General features: G+C 42.7%; 1 protein-coding gene across 4 annotated transcripts in view; it reads right to left on the reverse strand.

Annotated features, from left to right (window-relative positions):
- The window catches only part of TOP3B (DNA topoisomerase III beta), a 1,356,925-nt gene that overhangs the window by 290,940 nt on the left and 1,038,102 nt on the right, over positions 1 to 27,883 (reverse strand). For all 4 annotated transcript variants that reach the window (XM_044068737.1, XM_044068738.1, XM_044068739.1 and 1 more), the window contains one exon: positions 10,050 to 10,199. In XM_044068737.1, the coding sequence (XP_043924672.1) occupies positions 10,050 to 10,199 (150 nt within the window). The remainder of the gene's footprint in view (positions 1 to 10,049; positions 10,200 to 27,883) is intronic.

Consider the following 27,883-nt stretch of genomic DNA (forward strand, 5'->3'; position numbering starts at 1 on the left):
CACTAAGTTTCTTCAGATGCTTCTTTTTCTTTCAAGGAAATACTGGCTCAGCCTGACCGATGAATGTCACAATGTGCATGGGCCCCAGACATTCGGTCTCTTTCTCTAAAACATTTCCAATGGTTCTTGCCTACATTTAAAGGTTCTTGAATTAAAATAAGTACACTGGGAAAAGTTGGGCCTAAGCAAAAAAAAAAAAAAAAAACACTGAATAAGGAAGTTCTGATGAGGGATTTGTTTCTCACACCCTGAACAGACATTCATCTTACCGCAGACAGTGGCTAACAATAATTTTTGACAATCATGGAAAAACAGTTTCTCCAATGGAGTACTTATCTTTCAGCGTTAATAGCTCTGGCTTTGGACTGACCAATGATACTACTGAGGGCTGTATCTGGGTTTGATGGCAAGAAAGAACTGAGAAAATGGATCTAGCCAACGACCCTTATACCATGACAACCTGATGGTAGAGGATAAGGCATCTGTAGACCTGGAGGGGAGGGAAAGTCTCTGGTATTTGGGCCAGCCAAGGCCATCTACAGCAAGAAATCTGAAGGCGTTCTTACTGCAACAGTGAAACATGATGAACATCAGGTATTCTGCCTGAAATCCTTTTGGTATTATCAAACACAACTGCAGCTGCTGAGTGATTTAGCTACAGGAAAAAAAATCATATATGTTCTAGATAAGCTTGTTTGTGGAAGAACATAACCATTAAATGCAAAGTTTCTAAGAAATGCACAAAAAAAATTATTTTCAAACAAGTAGGATATGCACACCATGTGAAATGGTGAGAGAAACTGAAGACAGTACACACTAGTTGAGAACATACAAGGGTGTGCCATGTACATATATACAGCAGTACATCAAAGCATGACACCTTGGCTGGTACCTACAGGAAAGGAAGTCACAGCTTAGAATTTCAAGGTGGGAGAAGTCCCCAGGTATTTAGGATATGTCCCAAACATTATGGCTTACTGCTGTAGTGACCATCCCTGAAAAAGATCTATAACTGCTTACACATAAATTCCTAACTACAGTCTTTCCTATACCAAGCAACTTTTGAGGTGAATGCTTAAAACTTCAAAACAAAGCATTTATTTTCACTGAAATGTATTATCAGTAATGGAAAGACTTCACACTACGAAAATAGGTTTACCTATTTTATCTACTCTGCTGGTACAAGTAAATCAAATTGCAAAGAACTGAGAGGCAGCACTTTATGATCTACTTTGTTTTAACTATTTTTGAGAAGTGCTACAGTTCCTGAGTGGTTTGTACTGATATCAGTGTCCATTCGATTACATACGTGTGCCTTCACTGCATACTTGTATTCATGTATAGTGGCAGATGGCCTACCCAACTAGACAGGGGACAGTAATTTACAAGAGATACAACCTTCAGTTAAACATCCATTTTAACCTCTGCCAACAATTAACAACTCGCCCGACCCAAAGTGCGAATCTTTCTAGTCCACATGACTAATGTCCAATAGCCAGCCTGCAGTCTTCAACCAGTATGATGGACAGGACAGGGTACTCTATGTACATGTCTTATAGTATGTTAACATATAATGTCTACTTTGTCATAATCATTTCAGAAAATTCTTTAGTACCCTATCTGTCCTCTGTTAGGACATCATGCAACCAAATATGGAAAATGGTCTACTGACAGCAACTCAATTATATGATCTAAAACATGCCTTTAACATGCTGAATCACTCTTTTTTCAAAAACAGACTGGCAGTAATTGTTTCAGGAAAGATTCCCCTCTCTGGTTCTCAAACTAAATCAGGAAAAGAACATTCTCAGCTCAAGTTCAGTCCACATTTTCATGCACATCTACTCTTACTTTTGGCATTCCATGATAATCAGTACTGGGTCTCATATTGTTTACTTGTTAACTCCATTGCATTAGACATGTGGGGAACACATGCAAACATATATGCAGACAAACTGACTTGAGACCAGCAGCTGCACTACTTTTATGGACAGTGCACTCCAAGAAGACTTTGGAAATGTATGGTACTGGTTTATAAATAAACTGAAAATTAACTCTCATAAAACCTCATCCATGTTAACTGGCACTCAGCAAAAACTATAAAATGCTTCTGCCATAAACATTAAAGAATCTCTACACAGCATTAAGTGAGCCTTAGTTTATAAATATTGATGTATCTGACTGAATTAATCATTTAACTTTAATATAACAAAGAAATAAATACGTTTGAAGTCTTTATATAGTTCAGACTGATCTATAAACTAACACGCTTTCTCAAGACTCAAGTGATAAAAATACTCTCACACCAAAGTTAGAATAAGCAACAGGTTGGCACATCAGTGCAGTGGTTAGTGCTGCTGGCTTACAGTGCTTGATTTTGTAGCTCAGTTCCCAGCAGACATGCATTCTATGTGGACTCTGTACCCTTTTGCAGTCAGCCTGGAATTTTGCTGGAGTCTCCCATGCCCTTAAAGAATGTTAATCAGTCTCCAGCTTGCCAGAAGGGGTGTGTGTGTGTGCGTCTGTCTAAACACACACACACACACACACACACACATTCTCTCTCTCTATACATATATATATATATATATATATATATATATATATATATATATATATACACACACATATATATATATATATATATATATATATATATATATATACAGATTTACTTCACTTACCCAAATGGCCACATCACCGACTTTCACTTCGCTGAGATGAAAGGACCGACAAACCAAAAGACTGACATCTGGAACACTGACGTTCCACTCGAGGAAGGTAATCGCTTGGCCATCCCGAAAAAAAAAAAAAAAACAAACAAAAGTAAACCCACCCCCCTAACTAAATATACCAACTCCGAGATCACACTACCGTGGGGATAAGGAGCAAACAACAGGATGACCAAGCGATTACTTACCTCAACTGGAACATCAGTGATGTTCTTCGTGCTTCACTGATGCAGTCATCACCTGTGGGTTATCCCTGCTGTGGTAGCCCTCAGCCGGCCTGAATACCAGAGTCAATGTTTTTCTGCGTCAGTTGCTGTCACTTGCTGTATGACATCTGGTCGTCAGTCCTATAAAGGAAGGCAGCCAATGCCATTACATCAGTCTTTCTTGCCATGGAGCCCATAGCAGAAGCAGTTTGCAAGTGTGCCAGTTGGTCGCTACCAGAGTTTGAGTTACAGCTGAAAATGTCTAAAGCTAACTACTCCGTTGGGAATCCTTTTTTCTTGCACTAACTGATGTTCGAAAAAGTTAACAATTGTCTCGCCTGTGGAAAGCAAATACCACACCGAGACTTCCATTCATACTATGTCACTTGCTTAGCCCCAGACCACGATGTCCCCCATTGCCAGTTCTGTGCCCTCTTTAATGTGAGAACCATTAGTTGTACAGCTCTTATTGTAGCCAGGTATTTTCGTCTTCCGTCTTCGCATTCCGAAATGGCATCCATCAGCCAACAATCCGTAGACATTCTGAAAAAATGTAAGGATAAAGAAAGAGACAGACCACACAAGGCTAAGCCTTTCGACGACTCTACCACTAAGCAGGTCATCAGTTCTCCGGAATTCAGTGAGGTGCCTTCAAAGCCCTTGATGCCCAGTTTGGTACTGTTGCAGGGCTCTACTGAGACCCTTTTGGAGTCCGATATGCCGCAGAAATTTTCTTCATCTTCTGAGCCTTTGATTGTCTCTGCCTTGGTTGGATCTGGAGCCGTGACGCAGGCACCGGCTTCTGAGGAGGTCTTCCGCACTACCAATTCTAGACAAAAGCCGTCATCTTCCCCTCTGAGTACTGTTGCTCTCAGACTGATGGATACTCTTAGGCCCAGAGGCAAGGCCACTTTTAAGAAAACTACCTCTAGCCACCATTTTACTCCTGTTCCACCACCCCAAGCTCAAATGCTTAAAATGGCTGAGGACCTTATAACCCTTATCAGGAGTGGTCAGGCCACTTCTAAAAGGAAGAGACCTTTCTCCTGAAACACTGACAGAACAGGCTTCTGAGGAGTCTGATTATTCAGATTTTGAAGAGGAACAACCTCTGACTGCTTATGAGGATTCAGATGCAGAAGAATCCATTCCTTCTGCCTCCCTTTCAAAAAATCTTTCCTTTGAGGAAACCCTTCACACCCCTCAGGGAACATTTCCACTGGGAATCCCAAGACTTCCCTCAGTCTAAGAAAAGACTCAGAGAGTTTCTAGACTGCCTCAGCACAGACCCTTGGCCATTCCTCCAATCTTAGAGATGGTTGATGATGTCTTCCATGAATCCAGTTTAGCTCCTGACACCCTCCCACCTGCTCCCAGAAAACCTGACAGGTATTAGAGCTCCAGAATCTCAGAAACACCTGTACAGAAATCCGGCTGCAGACCCGGAGGTCATTACACAGGGACCAAAAGGCACCAAGGCTAGTTCTGCAAAGAATCCTACTCTCTCTGACAAGGACTCCAGAACTCTGGACAGATGGGGTAAACAAAAGTATACACCCATGCAACCTTAGCTATTAGAGCACTCAGCTGTCAATTCCACATGTTAAAATATCAACAACACACTTTGGAACTATTAAAGCAAAAGATTTCAATCTTTCCTGACTGTGCCAATTCAAAAGAGTTATCAGATTTACTGCACTCTACTTGTCAAGTGGCTAAACACTTATTAAACTGAGGATATGACGCCCTAGAAGCCTCAAGCAGGGCAGCAGTGTCAGGATCCGTCATTAGGAGATATGCATGGTTGAAGGAACACCCTCTTCCTGATTATGTCAAATCTAAGTTACTTGATGCACCCTTGGATAAGGACAGCCTATTTGGAGCAAAAGCAGAAGAGGTGCTTAAAAAGATGGAAGACAAAGCAAAATATAAGCAAATAGTAAAAGATTTCCTTCACGTACAACCTCCTAGTTTCAGCAGGAATTTTCCCTCATAACACTGGTCCTTTCCTGCACCTAGCAGACAGGGGCAAGGCAAGCCCTGCAGGGACAGACCACCCAGACTCCTACCCCAGGGACAGCAGAGAACCAAACAGTGAACCTCTTCCACTCCAAAGGCAGGGAGTTCTAAGCCATCCCTCTATGGCAGAAACTCTCAATGACTCCCTCCTCCCCACTCTGCCCTCTTTTCACTCACCAAAAACTAGGAGAAAGGCTCTCTGTAACAAAGGGCCAAGGGATACAAATTCTACTTCAAAAAACTCCCAATTCCAAAAGAGTACCCAGACTTACCTCCAAATCAGTGGGCAGAGGCATTGAAACAAGTCCAAACTCTCATATCCCAAGAGGCAGCAGAACCTGTCCCCTCAGATCAAACAGGCTAAAGCTTTTACTCCAGACTATTCCTGGTTCCCAGAAAAGAGGGCACTTGGCACCCCATCCTGTATTTATCCATTCTGAACACCTTCCTGGTGGTCCCCATATTCCAAATGCTAACTTTGCAGCAGCTGCTGCCTATGCTGACCAAAAATGCATGGTTAGTTACCCTAGATCTAAAAGATGCCTACCTCCACATCCCCATAAGGGAATCCTGCAGGAAATTCCTTCGCTTCAGGGCAGGCTCACAACACTTTCAGTTCTCTGTGCTACCCTTTGGCTTATCTACTGCTCCCAGGGAATACCCAAATGCTCAGCCCAGGCCATGGCCTTTTGCAGACAGACAAATATACAAATTTACCCTTATCTGGACAACTGCCTAATTCAGGCAGATTGCAAAGAAAAGCTCCTCAGGAACCTCCTCTTTGTCAAAACCCTCCTAACCTCCTTAGGGTACACCATCAACGAGAAGAAATAAAGGCAAACACCCTCCAGGAAGATCATTTTCTTGGAAGCACTGCTGGACACAGCATCCCAAATGACCTTCCCATCCCCAGAAAAGCAGAGCTTTCTGCCTTTCTACTTTACACAGCTGGCTTCCAGAAGTCACCTCACTGCGAGGATGTTCCTGCAACCCTTGGGGTACATGGCATCTTGCATCCTTCTAATAACTTTGGCCAGGCTCCACAAGAGAAAACTTCAGTGGTACCTAAAGAACCTTTGGTGTCAGCACTCACAACCTCTAGAGACATCTCTACCTCTGATCCCCAGTATAAGGGCTGAGTTTCTCTGGTGGGCAGGGGCCTGTGTACAGAACAAGGGTCTTCCCTTCACCCTCCACCCAACCGGGCAGACCATTACCATGACGCCTCAGACATAGCTTGGGGTGCTCACCTAGAAGGCAGGTGTACACAAAGTCTTAGGGATGCCCAGTACCTTCCCTTACACATCAACCAAAAGGAAATGATGGCAGTGCAAAAGGCTCTGACATCCTTCAAACCCCATCTCAAGCCAGGGGTTCCTCCTAATCAAATCAGACAACACCACAGTAATGTGGCACATCAACAAACATGGAGGGACCTAATATTACCCTCTGTGCAGGCTAGCTATGAACCTCTGGCTGACAGCCTCTTCCATGGGACTACACCTGATAGCCCAATACCCGCCAGGGATCAACAACACCCTGGCAGACCACTTAGGCAGAAACTTACTGGACCCCCACTAATGGCAGCTCCACAGAAAAATCTTTTTACAACTCACTCAGGCGTGGGGGACCCCAGAAGTAGATCTCTTTGCTTCGCATCTCAACCATCAGCTGAAAAAATTCTTTACCGGGGAGTACCACCACCTTGCCTGAAAGGTGGATGCCTTGACCTTCCCCTGGAACACCCTTTAAGTGAACGCATTCCCTTCTCTGCCTCTTACTCCAGAGGTACTGATCAAAATAAGGGAGGAGAGACCAAAGGCCATCCTCATTGCTCCAGATTGGCCCAGACAACATTGGTACGCCTTACTGCGCAGCCTGACCTTACAACCTCCCAGGCATCTTCCCGATCTCAAACCTCTTAACTCAGACGGGGGGTGCTGCACCCAGACTTACAGACTCTCAACTATCAGCATGGCTAATTCTCTCAAGGTAAACAAGGGGCCGCTGTTAAGCAAACAGGTCCAAGACATTATCATAAAGCCCAGAAGGCCCAGCACCAGAAAATCTTATGCATGAAAATGGAAAAGATTCTGCTCATGGAGCCAGTCCAGAGGGGGCAATACTTCACAACCATCCATCCCTCTTATCCTGGACTACCTAGCGGAGCTACTTAATAGTAGCCTCTCCTTCTCCTCTATTAAAATCCACGCCTCAGCCATATCAGCTCATTTTGATACAGAACAGTCCCTGTTCTCCCATCCTTTAAACAATTCTTCAAGGGGCTTCTAATATCAGACCTCCCAGAAGGCCACCCACTCCAGCCTGGGACCTGAATTATGTTTTGGAAAAACTTACTTTACCACCCTTTGAACCTGCTGCTTCAGCAGAACTAAGATACCTCTCCTGGAAGACCACTTTTCTTCTAGCTATCACCGCAGCCAGAAGGGTTTCAGAACTTCAGGGACTGATGGCCACTGAGCCCTTCATCATCTTCCATGCAGACAAGGGTCTGCCTGATAACTAATCCCTCCTTTAGGCCCAAGGTGGTATCTAATGTAACTCTCAACCAGGCCACACATCTACCCACCTTCTTTCCTAACCCTCAAAACAAGGGGGAAAGAATTCTGCACTCACTAGACATGCACAGAGAGCTCAGATACTATTTGGACCGTACTAAACCCTTCAGCAAAACAGACCAACTACTTGTCAGCTTTACCCCAGCGGCAGAGGGGAAGCCCATTTCCAAATGAATATCACACTGTATCCATTTCTGCTACAGATTGCATGGGAAACCCCCTAAGTCTATTCGAACATATTCCACTAGGGCAGCCTCCACTTCCACAGCATTCCTCATAGGAGTTCCCACCAGGGACACCATGGAAGCCGCCACCTGGACTTCTGTCCATACCTTTACCAAGCATTACCACCTACCTCTATTTTCTAAGGCTAGGGTAGGGTTTGCCTTTGCAGTTCTGTAGGGCATGCTGACCCATTCCTAAGTCTCTTGCTAATCCTACCACCCCTCTCCTCAGCTTTGGGAATACTCCCACAGGACATGACTGCAACAGTAAAACACGAAGAACATAGTACAGTTGTGTACACTTACCATAAATGTAGATTTTTGAGTGTATTCACTGTTGCAGCCCTGGTCTCCCACCATCCTCCCCCCTTATATCTTCTTTCTTTAGGGAGACATAAGTTGCTAATGGTGGCTTTTAGCCACAAGGACCACTTTACCATATTTACTGCGGCCTCTGACTGGTTAAGGCAAGAAAAACTAATGAAATGGCATCGGCTGCCTTCCTTTACAGCACTGATGACCTGACGTCAGACAGCAAGCGGCAGCAGCTTACACAGAAAAACATAGACTCTGGTATTCGGGTTGGCCGAGGGCTACCACAGTAGGGATAACCCACAGGTGATGACTGCAACAGTGAATACACTTGAATATCTACATTTACGGTAAGTGTACACAACTGTACTTTCTGGATGTCAGTCTTCTGGGTTGTCGGTCCTTTCGTCTTGGCGAAATGAACGTCAGTGATGTGGCCGTTTGGTTATGTGAAGTAGACCCATATGTACATACACTTACTAGCATGTCCTGTAATTTTACAGCCTCCAGAACTGGGATAGCCTTTGGCTTCCCATCATCCTGAATAAGATAATGTGGCTACTAGAAAATGAATGAAAGGTGTGCTACATTCTCATAATACATCGTTACAAATTATTTTAAATAAAATTTTTCCTCTTAATTTCTTTTCAGAATATAGGGTGCACCACTGTCTTTTAATGCTAAAGCTACACATTCTGAGACTAACTGAAAGGAATATCCCCTCCTTAACTCTACAACAAACTATAAACATCTTAGTCACCACTTCACCCCCACAGACCTCAGAGAAAGCAAAACTACAGTGCAAAGGCTGCCATTTGGTCTACATATTGTTCTAACACATTTCTGTAAAGTATCTCTACCCATTTGAAATTCACTGCCTAGAGAACACAGAAATGCCAATCAACTCTCAAAGTTTAAAAACATAATACTAGTCTACCTGAAATATTTCAAGGATGTTTGTCAACACTACCAACTTCACTAAAACCCACTTTTCTTATTTCTCTCTCGCTGTCTGAATTGCAATTCCTAACATGGTAAGCACTCACTTTGACAACACTTACTTTTACACTTTGCAATACTTATCCTGTAAATATAGTTAATCATATAAAGAGGTATTAAACTTACTGAATACATGCAGTTATAGATGGATGGTATTTCTACAACTGCCAAGTTCTGCTTTGCCTTTCTTAACATCATTTTTGCTGTCACTGACATTAATCTTATGAACTATTCTGTTTACATGTTTTTTTTTTCTCTACAATGGACTGCAGATGAAATGGATCTTTAGACCAGAATCCTCACTGCTACCAAATAAATGAACAAAATCAAACTTCACAATGACTGCAAAATGTAGCAGACAGTATATGGGGGAGCAGTTGTATCTGTCCATTTCATCAAGGTGAGGAAATAATTCCTGTATTAACTAAAAAGACTTTTGGGAAACCTTATCTGAGAACAATCTACAACAGGTACCGCAGGATCTTTCAATGACTGTTGTACTGAATAGCTTTAAAGTAGTAAAAGTGAACAAAATTGTCATTTTCTTGTTCCACAAACACACCTTAACTGATTCTGAGACCATCATATGCTTACTTTGGCTCTAGATGATTGTCACTATTGAAGTGACACCCTGACCCCATGTATAAAAATGAGGAAAAAAGGGGTTGTGGATGGATGGATGTGTATGCTTCAGACAAACATGCCTTAGGTTCATTGTCATATAGCAATATCATCATAAAAGACTGGATAGGACATCAGATCTAACATTATCCTTTACCCTTTCTTAGACACATGAATAAAATGTTTACAAAATACACTATTCCACAGAGATGTTTCATTCCATACTACTAAATATGGTGCTCGCTGCTGTCTGCCTTGCCAAACTGAAAATGACATACTGATGGATCTCTAAAGCACTATAAGGCATTACATAAGATTAGCTTACATTTAATTGTGAACTGTACATTGATACATTACCACCAATAGAGTCAACAAAGTAGTGAAACTTCCGCTTGAATATGTTCAAGGTGTGCTCAAGCACCTGCTTGAAATCAGCCTTTCCAAGGGCAATCAAGTTTAACTGCTTCTCCACAGCACTGCGAATTGTGGGCAGCACCAGTTCAGGATCTGTTAAAGAGAAAAACAAATAAACCCTTACTAAGAACTTGTATGTTTCACTTTATCTGTCTTATTTCTCTATTTTTCCAGTGATAATTACAGTTTCTGAACCCATGTTCTAGCAAGTCAACTTTCACAGCAGATGCCAATATATTTTTAAATGGTACGCAACTTAAATGTTACAAAAGTATTGGCAGGAGAGCATTCATCAGACCTGCAGATCTCCTAAGGAGTTTTTGGAAGTTGGACACCCTACTGTTAATGTGTACTTGTGCATCATGTTGTTATTGTGCAGTTGGTAACAAAACCCTCACTACTAATATTCAGAGAAAACAGTGCATTTGTGGCACAAACTGTTATCTATTTATTTTTATTTGTTTACCAGGGTAGTACACTGATCAATATTGACCAATTTCAGGCTCATATGGGTGAAATACAAAACATTTCACAAACAAAAAATAGAGAAATGTAAGTAATAACTGAGTAGTCTAAACTACATAGAAAAAAATGCATATATGCATGTCTAATGTATGTATTAGTTTCTAAAGTGGGTCAAATCTTCAGTGAATCTTAAGAGAGGAAAAGAAACTTGGAAAGTGTATAGGTTAGGTGATATGTCCTGTGATGAAACAGGAGTGTTTGACTTGAATGAATAAGTGTTGATTTCCTTTACATCAGTGGTGCACTACGTCCGGCCCCGGGACCAAATCCGGCCCTCGACGCAATACCATCCGGCCCTCAGACAGTAACCAAATTTTTTTTTAAAAAGTGAAACAAATGCTATACCTTACTCCAATTTTAGCTGCAGAAGTAACTATTCTTTGTTGTTCATAACTTGTAGTCTGTAAACAGTAGGTTGTGCACCACTGCTTTACTTCAATGGGGTTAGCTAGCCAAAGAGTAGGTGCTTGAGAGGAGAAGGCATGAGCAAGTGCTGTGGAGTTTGGTTCTAGGGATCATGAGAATTGATGCGACTTGTGAGTAGTGCCTCAGGTTGCATGAGGTTGTTTTTTCTTGCAGTCTAGCTGCAAGGGGATTAAATGTGTGGAGCTGGAGTAGATTGTAAAGTTCGGATCTGAAAAATTATATAGATTTTTGTTTTATGGGTATCCATTTGGCTTTTTCTAGGATTCTACAGTGATGCCCACAGTGAAGCGAGTTTGTAATGAATCAGCAGATGCTGTAAGAGATAATCCAAAGTGTGGCAATACTTTTCTTGGAGGAAGAAGCCAAAATTGGGAGCCTGTATTCAAGTTGAGAAAGGAGAACTCCTTTGCCAGTGGCTGCTCTGTCTGGTTGGTATAGAAAGTGGAGATCTTTTTGGCCAGAAGAGTAGGAAGTTTTTTTACTAATCACCTTCTCTATGTGGAAATAGAAGTTAAGTGACTGATCGAGCCATCTAAGTATTTGTAGGTGGATGTTGTCTCTATGGAATGGCTGTGTAAGTCAAAGACAGTTAATGAATCAGGTGCTTGGTGAATTTTCTTTGGCATTCCAAAAAGAATAGTTTTAATCTTGGTGGGGTTGAGAAGTAGTTTGTGGTTTATGACTCACTGATGGAGCTCATTTAATCTGACTGGAGATGTACGGAATTGGTGTGAGAGTGACCTGATCAGTGAATGACAATGTCTTTAGCATACAGAATAAATAAATGGGTGAGATCACAAAGAAATTTGTTGATAAATATGGAGAAGAGGAGGGGGAAAGCATGGATCCTCGTGGAACACCTTTGGTAATAGGTGCAGATTCTGATTGGGAAGATCCTATTTTAACTGTGAAGTGTCTGTCAGTGAGAACGTTTTTAAACCAAGGAGTGGCATCTGACTGACACCAATTTCAATTAGTTTGTTTTAGAGAGGATAGTGGTCACGGTGATCAAATGCATTTTTCAGGTCAATAAGTAGGGTACCAGTAAGGAGGCCACTATCAGAGTTTTGCAGGATGTAATCAGTTTGGGACCAAAGTGCTGCCACAGTACCTTGTCCAGGCCAGAATCCATGCTGTCTGGAGGACAGCAGGTGGCACTGCTGGTCAGAGAGAGAGAGATGGATGTAGACTATAATTTCTAGAAGTTTGCCAAGAATTAGGGGGATAAAGACTGGCTGGAGATGGCAGGTATCTTTTGGGTTTGTTTGCTTTGGGAGAGGTTCAGTTAGAGCAGTTTTTCACATCTGTAGCATAACATTTTTTGTGAGACACAGACTATACATGGGGATGACAACAAAACATAAAATGATCTCTGCAGTGATATATGAATCGGAGGTTTATACTATCAGATCCAAGGCAGTATCAGTGGAAAGATTTTCAAGTACAATAGCGACTTCTTTGTGACATATGCATTTGAAGCAGAAGAGGGAGATGAATTGTGGTGGGGGTGGACAGTGCATATCTGTGGGATGTGAGAAGTTTATTGATGGGCGATTGTTAAATTCTTTAAGAAAATCTTCTGGAGAAAGTTGTGTTGTACCACAATGAACATTTTTTTGTAGACAGGGTATCATGAGGAGGTTTTCCTCCAATAAAAAAAATTAACCTTTTTCCAAAAGTGTTCGAGGGAATGCAAGAAAGCAAATTGTTTCTTTGTTTGGGAATTTCTTTTACACTTTCAGATGGGCTTCTTGGCTAAGTTACATAAGACTATAAAGGAGGTTCAGTTATCAGTTGTGGGAGTTTGTTTTCATTTTTACCCTGATTCAACCCTTAGAGTTAAAAGATGTTTGATGTTTGAGTTCAGAGGATAGCCTTTCAGTTTTGATGGGTTTATAAAACCTGTGGATACGTGGGAAAAATTTGTCTTGCAGCTGTAGTAGAAAGTTGCTTAGGCTTACAACTGCTGCATTTGAGTCATGTAAAGAGAGTACATGGTTCCAGTTGTGGGCTGTGAGACAGGTTCTGAGTATCAATATTAGTGCTACTCTGTTTTTTGAAGGTTTTTAACATTGGTAGCAGTTTTATAGGATGGTTGACAACTGTAAAGGTGACTGGGAAGTGGTCACTTGATGGTGGCAGAATGCTTAATTTGGAGATTGAGTAATATGTTTGTAATAATCAGGTTGAGTGTGGAGTGTTTGGAGAAGCTAGTGTCAGGTATTATTGGTTGTTTTATGAGTTAAAGGGAAACCTAGGCTTGCTAAAAGTACACATGCTGATGAAAAGAGAGACACAATAATTAAGACTGATGTCAACTGGAATGGTATCGCCAAGTACCTAGATGAAAAAATTAACTCAATGTTACATTCCTCAATTTTTGCCAAACATAACTTAGATCTTCCAAAATGAAATAAAATTCCTTTATACAATACTAATAAACTTACCTCATAACAGACAAATCAGTTCTTACACACTTATAATTTGCCATTGCTAAGCATTTACATCCAAAAGTCACAATCAACTACTCGATCTTAATCTCAGGGTTAGTTTAACATTGCTCTTCATTTAATCCTGAACATTAGGAGGCTAATTAAACAAAAAAAGTTAAACACACAATTTTTTGTTTTACAACATAATTTCAGATTGGGAATTAACTAATGATCATATTGTTTTATTTTCACAATATTAAAAACCGTTGACAACTGGACCAGTGGCTTCGCACCTTGTACGTCAGCCTACTTTACTAAACAGAGCCACACCCTAGGAACTTTGTTCCATGTCAAAATCACTTCAAGCTCAATTACAATTACAAAATCCCATACAGCACATTTATGACAATGGAATTCTTTTATGATTTCTGATAGTTCTCAGTTTCATAATCTCTATCAGCTTTTTCACCTCTCTTACTGATGGTTTGTCTTTGGTTTTCTGTTTTGAGCTTACAGCTTTCTTAGCTACTATCAACACCATAAAGAGCCACTCAAAGCCTTGTAACAACACTGACGAAGGCTCCCTGTCTTGACACCTTGAACTGGTAATAAAGTCCAAATAGACAAAGATGAGTTCACCAACAGTTCAAGGTGTCAAGACAGGGAGCTTTCATCAGTGTTACTATCAACACTAAAGAAATGTTTTCACCTCTTTTATGTTACTGTATACTTGCTTAACGAAATTCTCTCTATATTGAGATTACATTTTCTTCAAAGTCTAAGACTTAAAATATTATTTAAGTCATTTTGCACTGAAGCAACTCAATACTTCCCTAAAATACAAGCTCCTAAGAATCTCTTTCTGAGCCATCACATCCTCTGCTGAAATATTTTTTCAAGTCTCATAGGATATAAATAAGTGAAATACTCACCATAATGTTCCATCTGAGTTGTTGATTTTCATGTATCCTCAATGGAAGGGTTAGTTTCCAATCCCTTGGATCTGACTTGACCACTTGTTAAAAGCTCGTGGACACCTCAAACTTTTGAGCTTCCCCATTTACCCATAATACACCTGGGCAAATACCTCAGATTAAGTCTGCTGATAGAATAATAAGAAGAAGTAGAAGGAAAGGAGATTTCCATATTCCCAAAGGAGACTATGTCTGGATCTGTCAGCACTGTAATAAAAAAAAAAAAAAAAGATTGTGAAAGAGGAGAGAAACCACTCATTCTTCCAGAAGAATTTGGTATGGGTTGGAGGGTAGGGAAATAAGAATACATGAAAATCAACAACTCATATGGAATGTTATGGTGAGTACATAACTTCTTTATCTGAAGTTGTCAATTTTCATGTAATCCTCAATGAATGGGACAGAGTCCCTAGCTACCTTTTTTCCTGGGTGGATTAAGGAAGGATGTTCCTTAGCACCATTGAGCCAAATGATGCTCTACCCCTGGATACCAAATCTAATTTGTAATGAGTAATAAAGGTATGGGGTTTAGCCCATGTTGATGCTGCACATATGTAGCCCATGGATGCCCTAGCTTGAAAATCGGCTGAAGTAGCTACCACCCTTGTGGAATGAGCCTTGGGGGGTTGTAACCATAACATCTGACTTGGTGTAGACAAAGGAAACGCAGTTAGCCAGCTCTTGGTCCAGAAAGGTTTGTCTGAGGGTGCAGTAATAATTTTGTCTGGTCTCCAGGGTATTGGCTCAATAGTCTTCGGGTCCTTCCACGCCCGCTGAGAGATCAATTCAATGAGCTTGTCAGCAGGCGGGCTCACCCAGGAGGTACACAGTTGAGTGCCAAAGGCCTGCAGGTATACAGATTCCACCGGCCCAGGAATGCTGGACTGTCAACAAACTCTCAATTTCAAAATTTCCAGGATGTCTCCAAAGGAGACATCTTCAGGAGGTGATCGTGGGGATCCTTTGCCCTCATCGAAATCTGTGTCTTTGCTGCATGATTCTTCAGGGAAATCAATGTGTTTCTACTTACGCTTCTTCTTCTGGGGAACCTCCTCAGCGGGCAGCTCTGAGGTGTTGGAAGATGATGTTCCCAAATGTGGGGTACCCTGAGACCTTGACACCCACTGTCCAGCTGGAGAAAGTGGGTGAAACTCTAAAGCTAGAAGTAACTCAGCAGGTTGCTCTTGGGGGGGGGGGGCAACTGGTGTCTTGGAACACTTGGAACAGACAAAGCCCTTTATATTGCTTTAAAAGCCGATCCACCTGCAGTAGAAAGAGAGTCCGGGCCTGAAAGAACAGTGGTTGGTACACCACAGTCTTCCCCCGACTAGGGCAGACATCTCCCAAAGCAGAAGCTGGAGCCAAGCTGATCCGTGCTGAGGCTCCGAGGAGGAGAGACGACTCTGAAAAATTTGGGTTGAATCAAACTCCTTGGAACCAGCAGGACAGGTACTGCTCCGGGAGGTCTCTGGTTCTGACTGAGCCACAGAACTCAGAGTCGCAATTGGCGCCGAACAAGAGAACCACTTTGGAGCAGAGGCAGTCGGTGCCAGGCAACTCAGAACCAAGGTCCCTGAACTTGCATTAGAAGTCAGAGGAGGAAAGGTGCTTGGAGGGGTGGAGTAGAAGGTCCCTGACCTGATGGGGTAAGAGGCTTAGAGGTCCCAGTGACTCCTTGCTGCCAGAGAATTTTTCTCACCACTCTTTGCAGCTCTTCCTTGGTAAAGCTTCTGGAAGAATGAGTGGACTTTGTAGGTGAAGAGGGTCGGTCCAGGAAGGTGGATGGCAGACGATCCAGAAAAGGGTAAACTGAAGGTGACTATCTGGACCTGGGTATAATTATAAATTCCCTAGTTGGCACCAAAGTAGACAGTGTCGAAGCCATTACTTTTCCTGAAGACGGGACTGAAGGAACTGACGGCACTCTCTGTTTAGCTGTGTATTCTGACATAGCAGTTGGAACCAACAGTTTTGGTTTCTTAGTACTCGGAGCCGAGGAAGGTATCGACACTGAGGAGCTACTTTTCTTCTTCGATGATCTCAAAGAAGAGAAGGAAAAAGCATGGTTGGACCTAGAAGATTTAGACTTAGATTTTGATTTTGTAGAATCTTTTGAGAGATACCCAGAGATAGCCTCACCGAAGGAGGAGGGGAGCAAGCCTTTCAGAAGCAACTTATTTCTGCACTCCACTAGAGCCCTATGGCTAAAAGAGTGGCAGATGGAGCAATCTTCTTGCAAGCGGTGGGGACCTAAACAAAACACACAAAGCAAGTGCTGATCTGACTAAGCTATAGAGCACTTTGCACACTTTTGAAAGCCAGCAGGGGTTTTCTCTTTCTCTGTCTTTCTCTGCCACAACAAGCATGGGAAAGACAAGTCAGCACACACACACACACACACACACACACACACACACACACACACACACACACACACACACACACACACACACACACCTACAGGAAGGAAGAATGTTAAGATAAAGACTTTTTTTTTTAATGAAAGGTAAAAAGGGGGGGGGGGTAACAGAAAAGGGAATAGGGAATACCAACTATGGTATGTAACAGTGATTACCACAAGGGTATAGGGTATAATAAGTATGGAAAAGTGGAAGTGAATAAGTGTCAAAAAGGTGCGAAAGAACTAAAAATGAAATTACTTAGAAAGGGGGAGAAAAATATAAAGAAAAACTATCCAAAAATTCACTTATTTAAATAACTTTCGAGAGTGAAGTCAAGAACCATGTCTGAAGCTGAAAGTGGCAAATGAGATCTGGGATATTCAACCAGGTGCATTATGGATAAAGGGGGAAGCTTGAGAGTTTTAGGTGTTCGCAAGAGGCAGAGTTGGTGCTGAGTGATCAGAATCAAACCCATCCACTAAGGATTACATGAAAATTGACAAATTCAGATGCAATATTTGTGCGAACATTTACATAAAAAATCTAATCTGTCTTGATTTAGTTGCATATCTATGACTCTTTTCTTGGTTACTTATTTGTACCTGTTGACTCTTTTTTTTTAAGACTTGTATTTAATAATTTAAGACATATGCACACATACATTAACATAAAAGAATATAAATCATATTAACATTTTCATTTCCATGTATTATACTTTACATACGTTATTTTTCTTTTTAACAATTACCATTCACTCCATCATTAGACAAACCTGCCTTTCCTAAAACCTCACTCCTCTTCCTGAACAGTACCCTGCAGTTACTGCTTCCACAAATTCCATCTATTTCTATAGAAGTTGCTCCTTCCCTATTGTAGAAAGCCCATCTCTAGTTCTTTTATCTCCTTTACAACATACAGTATTTCAATTACAGTTGGTTTAGATATTGATTTCCATTTTCTAATACTTGTTTTTTAACGGTCAATAGCATTCAACATAGTAAAGCCTTACTATATCTAAGCAATTCAGACCCCGTGTCCCAGCTAAAAACAACAATTTTCTTAGTTATGGCCATTTGCTCCTACAATATTTCTGACAGAGTACTCTGTAGGAAATTTTTTAAATCTGCCATCTCGTTACACTCCCAAAAAAAACATGTTCTCAGTTACAGTGGACATAAAAAGTGTACACACCCCTGTTAAAATGTCAGATTTTTGTGATATAAAAAATGAGACCACAATAAATAATTTCAAAACTTTTCCCACCTTTAATGTGACCTATAACCTGTACAATTCAATTGAAAAACAAACAAATCTGTTAGGGGAAAAATATAAAAAATCAAAAACGTACAATAAGCTGATTGCATAACTGTGCACACCCTTAAACTAATACTTTGTTGAAGCACCTTTTGATTTTATTACAGCATTCAGTCTTCTTGGGTACACACCTGCCATCAATTAAAGAGACTCTGATTAACCGCAAATAAAGTTCAGCTGTCCTAGCATGATTTTCCTGACATTTACTCAGTTGCCTGCTACAGCAAAAGTTGTGGTTCGCAGAGAGCTTACAAAGCATCAAAGGGATCTCATTGTTGAAAGGTATCAGTCACGAGAAGGGTACAAAAAATTTCCACAGTATTGAATATACCGTGGAACACAGTGAAGACAGTCATCAAAAAGTGGAGAAAATATGGGACAACAGTAACGTTGCAAAGAACTGGATGTCCCTCCAACATTGATGAAAAGACAAGATGAAAACTGGTCAGGAAGGCTGCCAAGAGATCTACAGCAACACTGAAGGAGCTGAAGGAATTTCTGGCAAGTACTGGTTGTGTACTACACGTGACAACAATCTCCTGTATTCTCCATATGTCTGGACTATGGGGTAGGGTTGCAAGACGGAAGCCTTTTCTTACACAGAAAAACATCCAGGTCTGGCTAAAATTTGCCAACCAATACATCAAGTCTCCCAACAGCATGTGGGAAAATGCATTATGGTCTGATAAGACCAAGGTTGAACTTTTTGGCCACAATTCTAAAAGGTACATTTGGTGCAAAAACAACACTTTGCATCACCATAAGAACACCATCCCCGTGGTGAAGCATGGTGGTGGAAGTATCATGCTTTGGAGTTGCTTTTCTTCAGCTGGAACTGGGGGCTTTAGTCAAGGTGGAGGGAATTTTGAACAGTTCCAAATACCAGTCACTTTTGCCACAAAACCTTCAGGCAACTGCTAGAAAGCTGAAGATGAAGAGGAAAGTACAGTTTTGTACCTACCATAAATGTAGATGTTCGAGTGCTAATACAGCTGCAGTCATAACACATGGGTTTTCCTGCCGTCAAGTGGGTCCTCGGTCGGCCGAATTCCAAAGTCTAGGTCCGGCGTCGGTTGTCGTCGCCTCCTCCCTGATGTCAATGCGACAGGGGTGTAAAAGAACCAGCCAAAGCCATTTTCTTCAGTTTTTCTTGCCCCAGATGTCAGGTGCCCCCAGAAGGAAGGCAATACATAAATTTATGTAATAATGAAATGCAATATATTCAAAAACAGTAGTTGCAAGAAAATACACCATAAAAGAATACCCCAATCAGGTTGTATGAGGAGGTGTTAGCCATTAGGCCTGTCCCAAGAGGGGAAGGAGGGAGGGAAAAGTACAGTTTTGTACCTACCATAAATGTAGATGTTCGAAGATCCACATTGCTGCAGTCATAACCTGTGGGTAGTCCGCTGTCCTCGGTCGGCCCGAATACCAAAGTGTTAGGCTGGCGTCGGTCATGGTCGCTCAGCTCTGACGTCAGTACGCCGTGGTACTAAAGCGCATGACCGACATCATATCCTCAGTCTTTCTTGCCCCAGATGTCAGAAGGCCCTAAAAAGAAAGGCCATAGCCAAAAACGGAAAACCTCCAAACACCTATGTACAAACAATATTTACAACTCAAACCACACAACCACTCCAAACTACAGAGGGGAAGGAGGGAGGGTAAATTGGACTGCAGCAATGTGGATCTTCGAACATCTACATTTATGGTAGGCACAAAACTGTACTATGTTCTTCATCTCACATTGCTGCAGTCATAACCTGTGGGTAGAATCCCAAAGCAAAGGTAAAGGGAGGTTGGCAAAATCATAAAGCATTGGGAGCTGCTAACATGCCCTGTAAAACTGCAGTGGCAAACCCAGCCCTAGATTTGGAATAAAGAGGGAGATGGTAATGTTTAGAAAAAGTGTGCACTGAACTCCAAGTAGCAGCCTCCAAAATATCTTTTGTAGCTACACCCCTTAAAAAAGCAGTAGAAGTGGCAGTAGCCCTAGTGGAATGAGGTCTGATTCCAGCCGGAATCTCCTTACCATGATGAGAATAACAAAAAGCAACACAATGGCCAATCCACTTAGAAATAGTTTGTTTTGAAACAGGTTTCCCCTGAGAGGCCAAAGCAAAACAAACAAACAACTGTTGAGACTGTCTGAACCCTTTAGTTCTGCTCAAATAATAACGCAACTGCCTGTGAATATCCAAAGAGTGCAAAATTTTCTCCCCTTTATTTTGGGGATCAGCATAAAATGTAGGCAAATGAATAGATTGGTTCAAGGCCACATTTGAAACCACTTTAGGCATAAAAGTAGGGTTAGTACGCAGGGATACCCTATCCTTATGAAAAATTAGGAAGGGTTCAACTGCCATTAGAGCCTGTAATTCAGATACCCTTCTAGCAGACGTAATTGCCAACAAAAAAGCAGTCTTCCAAGACAAAAACTTCAACTCAGATGTAGCTGCAGGTTCAAAAGGAGGTAAAGTGAGTTTTTCCAACACAAAATTGAGATCCCAGGAAGGAGTAGGAGCTCTACGCTGGGTCTTATGTTCTTTGCCCCTCTAAGAAATTGCTTAAACAAAGGATGAGAGAATAATGGTGGGTCACAGTCATAGTGAGCAGAAATGGCTGCAGCATGAACTTTTACAGAGGAGAAAGACAAACCCTTGTCTAATAATTCTGTAAGATACTGAAGTGAAACACTCAAATTAGGCCCTGAAACATCAAAGCTCTTTGCTTTGCTCCAAATAAAAAATCTCCTCCATTTATCAGCATAAACTTTCCTTGTACTAGGTCTTCTGGCCTCCAAAATGACATCCAAAACTTGTTGAGGAAGCTGTGATCCTCCAGGTTCTAGAACAGAATATGCCAGGCTGTCAGATGCAGGGACTGTATCCTGACATTGAGGAAATGATTGCCTGCCTGGGACAAAAGGTGTGGAATTGATGTCAAAGGCCAAGGAGGCTCCCGTACTAAACTCCTCAGCAGAGGGTACCAGTGCTGCCGCGGCCAATCTGGAACTATTAGAATCATGGAGGGCTTGTCCTGTCTGACCTTCAAAAGCACCTTGGGAAGGAGAGGCAGAGGAGGAAAGGCATAGACGTGAAGATTGTTCCAACTGAATGATAGAGCATCCACTTTCCAAGCTTTTGGATGAAACATCTTTGTGCAAAACTTTGGCAACTGGAAATTTAGTGGAGAAGCGAACAGATCTATGTCTGGAGTCCCCCAAATCACTGTCAACTGTCGAAATACCTGAGGATCCAATTTCCACTCGTGGGGATCCACCATCTGTCCGCTCAAAACATCCGCTAAGGAGTTCTGTGCACCTGGCAGAAACCTTACCTGAAGAGTGAGGTGCACGAATGGGTTCCCCCTTGGTTGTTGATGTACCACATGACAGTTGTGTTGTCTGTTTGAATCAACACTTGTCCTGGATGAAGTAGATCCTTGAAAGCCATCAATGCAAATTGGACTGCTAACATCTCCTTCAAGTTGATAATGCAAATGTTGAAGTCTGGCAGGCCACGTGTCTTGAACCCATTTTCCATTGAGGTGTGCTCCCCAAGCCTTGTCTGAGGCATCTGTCGTTAAGATCTGACTCGCCTCTGGTCGGGTCACAGAGAGTCCCTTGTTTAGGTGACATTCCTGAGCCCACCACAAAAATTCCTTTTGAATGCAAGGTATTATCTGAATGACAGTGTCCAAATCGTGGCAGTGTTAAGTCCATACACTTTTGAGATACCATTGTAGCTTCCTCATATGCAGTTTGGCATTGGGAAGCACCAGAATACAAGATGCCATGAACCCCAAGGCTTGAAGGACTGTCCTTGCAGTCAGCCTGGACCGTAGAGATAATTGTTGGAAGTAAAGGGTAAGATTTCTTTGCTTGTCCGGGGTCAAAAAAGCCATCTGAGAGGCTGTATTCAGTCTCACACCCAGAAAGCACATGTACTGAGAGGGTACTAGACTGGACTTTGTTTCGTTCACAGAATACCCTAGGCACCTTAACACTGCCATAACATACTGTAGATGGTGAAGTAGCTTGTCTTTGTCTTGAGCAAGAATCAGGCAATCATCCAAATAAGGATAAATTTGTATTCCTCTTAACCTTAAGAAGGCTATCACCGGAGCCAGAACCTTTGTGAACACCCTGGGCGCAGTAGATAAGCCAAAGGGCAATGCAGAGAACTGATAATGTAAAGTCCCAGCCCGAAAACGCAGGAATCTCCTGCAACTGGGCCTGATAGGAATATGAAGATAAGCCTCTTTGAGATCCAGAGTTACCATCCAGTGATCTTTGCCTAACAGAGGCAGAAGTTGTTGCAAAGTCAACATTTTGAATTTTGGAATGTCCAGGTATGTGTTGAGGATAGACAAATCCAGAATTGGCCTCCAAGTGTTTCCTTTCTTTGGTACAAGAAACAGGTGAGAATAAAATCCTAGGCCCACTTCTGACAGAGGGACCTGCTGTATAGCCCCCATTTGAAGAAGTAAAGAAATCTGTTTGTGAGCCTCCACCCTTTGCTGAGGAGGAACGTCTGGCATGCCTTTGAAAGGAGGCAATGTGTGGAAATAAAACTTGTAGCCTCGGTCTATAATGTCCAACACCCATTTGTCCCGGGTGACTAAAAGCCAATTTTTCCTGAAGAGTGCCAACTTTCCTCCCAGAGGAGCTGCCAGACAGGAAGGATCTGGCAGCTGAAGATGCAGGTCATTGGGTCTGTTTACGAAAGAACTGGCCCCTGCCCTCACCTGTAGATTGTGCAGGGGAAACTCCACGTCCTAGGCCTGAAAGAACCCTGAGCTCTGCCCCTACCACGTCTAGATCTGCCCCTAGACTGTAAATCAGAAGAAGGATAAGCCCATCCCTTAGTAGGCCAATTTCTGCTAAACTTAGGGGGCTGCACCTGCAAAAAATCCTTAACAGTCTGCATAGACTTAGCTTTGTCTTCCATTTTCTTCAAGACTGACTCCACAGGAGAACCAAACAAAACTTCAGACTGAAGGGGAGCATCCAAAATTTGAGCTTTAACATGCTCTGACAAGTTCTGATCCTTAAGCCAGGCATGCCTACGAATAACTCATCCAGTGGCAGCCACCCTGGAAGAAGCCTGTAAAGCATCGAAACCACACTGCAAAGAATGCTTACCCACCTGATCAGAGGCATGAACCAAATCCTGTAATTCCGTACACTCTATGCCCTCTGCCAAAGCATCTACCTTAGATTTTAACTGAGTAAGGAGAAAATTCTGGTACTTCAGCATATGAACCTGGCAATTCAAAGCCCTCATTGCTAGAGTGGAAGAGGTATACACTTTTTTACCCCACCTATCCAAAGCTCTAGAATCTTTATCCATAGGAACTGGATTCTTTACAACAGAAGCTCTGACACCCTTAGGTCCCTGGCTAATAGTTTCTGGGTCAGCCCTTGGGCTCTTATACAAATATTTATGAGCCTCTGGCACTCTGTAATACCCATCTGGTTTAACCAGGGCAGGAGGCAAAGAGTGTGGATTAAGGGAAGCCTCGGAGAAAACATCCTGAACAACCTCCAAAACAGGGGGTATAGCCAAGGGCCTATGTTGTGGTAAAAACAAGAATTCCCTAAGCCTCTTTCGGGAATCTGAGAAATCCTGACCTTCCCATTTAAAATGCTCCCTCATAGAATGCAGGGTTTCTGAAAAAGAGAAATCCTCTGGAGGAGAAGCAGAAGGACTAGAATCCTCTGCGTCTGAATCAGAATAAGGAGGAAAATCCTGAATGTCTTCAGCCGAAGACTCTGAATAATCTGAAGAATGTTCCAAACCTTCCACCTCTGGCTCCACCCTAGGCCTTTTATCTGGAGGGGGCATAGAACCTCTGATTAAAGTAATCAAATCTTCTGCCATTTTAAGCATGTGTTTTTTAAGTACAGAACCTGCAGAACTAGGACTGACGCCAGAGGAAGACAAACTAGGCCTGACCTTGGAAGGTACCTTAGAGACAGAAGGGGAAGGCCTAACCACCTTATGCAAAGAAGGGAGTACAGCAACCTGAGAGGCCCCCTCAGCCTGACCCGACTCCTGAGAGGCCACATCTTGCAAAATTAAAGGCTCCCCCTGAGACTCAGCTGAAACCTCGGCTGGATCCACAGATTCCACCATAGTTTCTAAAGAACCGGCGTCTGGAACGGACGACTCATCCTGCTTGGACTTTAACGATTTTTCCTTGCGCTTCTTAGCGGTAGCGGCCGGAGGATCCGGCGGCATATTGTAATTACACCGCTTCAAGACAAGCCTAGCGCAATCTACCCTACGTTTAATGGTGTGCTTATTAAATCTAGCACAAAAGCGACACCCGACTACGTCGTGCTCAGGCCCCAAGCAAGGAATACAGAGAGAGTGGTAATCCCTATGAGGTATCTGTTTCCCACAAGAAATACAATTATTCACTTTTTCTGACATCCGGATTTAACTGAGGCAAGAAAAGACAAAAATATTCCCCAACTGGGTACTTAGCCCAACTTGGTTTTCGGTCTGAAACTCAGAATACGAAAATTTCAGGACGCCGAACGGCACTTGCAAACGCTGCTTCTGCTTCGGACCATGCGGCAAGAAAGACTGAGGATATGACGTCGGTCATGCGCTTTAGTACCACGGCGTACTGACGTCAGAGCTGAGCGACCATGACCGACGCCAGCCTAACACTTTGGTATTCGGGCCGACCGAGGACAGCGGACTACCCACAGGTTATGACTGCAGCAATGTGAGATGAAGAACATCCTGGACTGCAGCTGTATTAGCACTCGGACATCTACATTTATGGTAGGTACAAAACTGTACTATGTTCATCGTGCATACAGCTGCAGTCATAACAGATGGGTAGAATCCCAAAGCTAAAAAAGGGGTGGTAGGCACTAGGTGGAGCTCGGAGGAGCTAGGATGCCCTGCAAGACTACAGTGGCAAAGCCTGCTCTAGATCTGGAGTATAATGGTAGGTGATAGTGCTTGGAGAAAGTATGTACTGAACTCCAAGTGGCAGCTTCCAAAATATCTTTGGTAGGAACCCCCCCGAGGAAAGCTGAAGAGGTAGCTGTGGCCCTTGTGGAGTGAGATCTGATTCCTGCAGGTACAGTTTTACCATGAAAAGAGTAACAAAAGCGTATGCAGTGGGCTATCCATTTTGAGATTGTCTGTTTGGAAATAGGCTTCCCTTGAGCTCCTGTAGCATAGGGCACAAAGAGTTGCTCTGATTTTCTGAAAGGCTTTGTTCTGTCCAAATAATAACGTAGCTGCCTGTGAATGTCCAAGGAATGTAGTAGTCTCTCCCCTTTGTTTTGAGGATTAGGGTAAAAGGTAGGTAAGTGGATAGCCTGATTCAAGGCTACCCTGGTTACTACCTTTGGCATAAAGGAAGGATTGGTCCGTAAGGAAACTCTGTCCTGATGGAAAATGATGAAAGGCTGCACAGCCATGAGGGCTTGTAGTTCCGAAACCCTGCGAGCTGAGGTGATAGCCAGCAGGAAGTCTGTTTTCCAGGACAAATACTGCAGTTCTGTTGAAGCAGCTGGCTCAAAAGGAGGCAAGGTCAGTTTTTCTAGAATGAAATTGAGGTCCGAAGCAGGTACTGGTTGTTTCCTTGGGGGTTTTATATTCTTAGCCCCTCTGAGGAATTGTCTTAAGAGGGGGTGAGAGAATAAAGGAGGATCAGTGTTGTATTCTGCAGAAATGGCTGAGGCATGTATCTTGATGGAGGAGAATGAAAGTCCACTGCTTAGCAACTCAGCTGGGTACTGTAATATTTGAGGTAAATTCAGTATTACAGGATTCTGGCCCTTTTTCTCATTCCAGGCACAAAAACGTTTCTATTTTGTGGAGTAGGCTTTTCTAGTAGAAGGTCTTCTGGCCTCCAAGATGACGTCCTGCACCTCCTTGGAAAGTAGGGTCTGTTGTGATTTTAAGGAATCTTCCATGCGGCTAGATTGAGTGTTTTCAGCTGACTGTGAAGAGTTTTGAAGTCATGCTGAGTCAGTACAAGAGGCATTAGAGGCAGGATCCATGGTGGGGAATGCGTCAGGCCCCTCAGGAGTGGGTACCAGTGTTGTCTTGGCCAGTCTGGAGCAATGAGAATCATCTTTGGTCTGTCTGCTCTGGTTTTTAATAGAACTTTGGGCAGCAGAGGAAGAGGTGGAAAGGCATAAACTGTCATTGTTGTCCAACTGAAAGAGAGTGCGTCCACTTTCCAGGCCTGTGGATGAAAGGTCCTTGAGTAGAATTTTGCCAATTGGTGATTTCTGTGGGAGGCAAAGAGATCTATGTCTGGCCTTCCCCATGCTTGAATTATCTTTGAAAAAACTTGAGGATGCAACTTCCATTCGTGTGAGTCTGTCATATTTCTGCTTACGTTGTCTGCCAGTGTGTTTTCCTTGCCTGGCAGGTACTGTGCTTGAAGTTCGATTTGTAATACCAGAGCCATGTTCCAAAGAGACATGGCTAGCCTGCATAGGGGGTATGAATGGGTTCCTCCCTGTTTGTTTATGTACCACATCACTGTGGTGTTGTCTGTCCTTATCAATAGCTGGCCTGGATGCAGTAGGTCTTTGAAAGCTATAATAGCATTTATTACTGCTAGCATTTCCTTTTGATTGATGTGTAGGTGCTTTTCTTTTTGGGACCATATGCCCTGAATGCACCGATCTGTCATGTGCACCCCCCAGGCGTAGTCCAAGGCATCTGTTGTGATGACTTGATTTGCTTGAGGCTTGCAGAATGGGAGACCTGTGTTTCTTTGGAATGCTTGAGCCCACCACAGAAATTCCTTTTGAAGACATGGAATCAGTGGTATTATTGTTTCCAAACTGTGGCTGTGTTGAGACCATAGGTTTTTTAGGTACCACTGAAGTTTCCTCATATGCAGCTTTGCACATGGGATTAGTAGGATGCAAGATGCCATGAATCCCAGAGCCTGCAGGATTTTCCTTGCAGTCAGCCTGGTGAAAGTTGCCAGTTTTCTTAAGTATTGAGTTAGTTGCCCTTGTTTTTCTGGCGTGAGGTAGGCCATCTGGGTGTTTGTATCCAAGCTGGCACCCAGGAAAATTATTGTTTGAAAGGGCATTAGCCTTGATTTCTTTTGGTTGACTGTGTACCCCAGAGAATTCAACAACATCATTACAAACGCCAGATGTTTCAGAAGTATGTGCTTGCTGTCCACTTGGATCAGGCAGTCGTCCAAATATGGGTATATTTGTATTCCTTGAAGTCTGCAGAAGGCAATTAGTGATGCCAGGCATTTCGTGAACACTCTGGGCGCAGTAGATAAGCCAAAGGGCAATGCAGAGAATTGATAATGTGTTGAACCTGCAAGAAATCTGAGGTATCTTCTGCAATCTTGTCTGATTGGGACATGCAGGTATGCCTCCTTGAGGTCCAATGTTACCAGCCAAGACTCCTTGCCCAGCATGGGAAGAAGCTGCTGCAATGTGAGCATCTTGAATTTTGGCACGAGTAAACATGTTTAGGATGGATAGGTCCAAAATAGGTCTCCAATCTTTGCCCTTTCTTGGTACCAGGAATAAAAACCTTGACCCTGTTCTTGTGCAGGTACCTCATGAATAGCTTTCATGTCCATGAGATCTGAAATTTGTTTTTGTGCCTCTGCCCATTGATTGTGTGGCAGGTTTGGCATGCCTCTCATTTTTGGAAGGGTGTGAAAGTGGAATCTGTAGCCTC

The sequence above is a fragment of the Protopterus annectens genome, chromosome 4.part0 (assembly GCF_019279795.1).
Source record: "Protopterus annectens isolate FY-2018-M chromosome 4.part0, PAN1.0, whole genome shotgun sequence".
Classification (NCBI taxonomy): Eukaryota; Metazoa; Chordata; order Ceratodontiformes; family Protopteridae; genus Protopterus; species Protopterus annectens.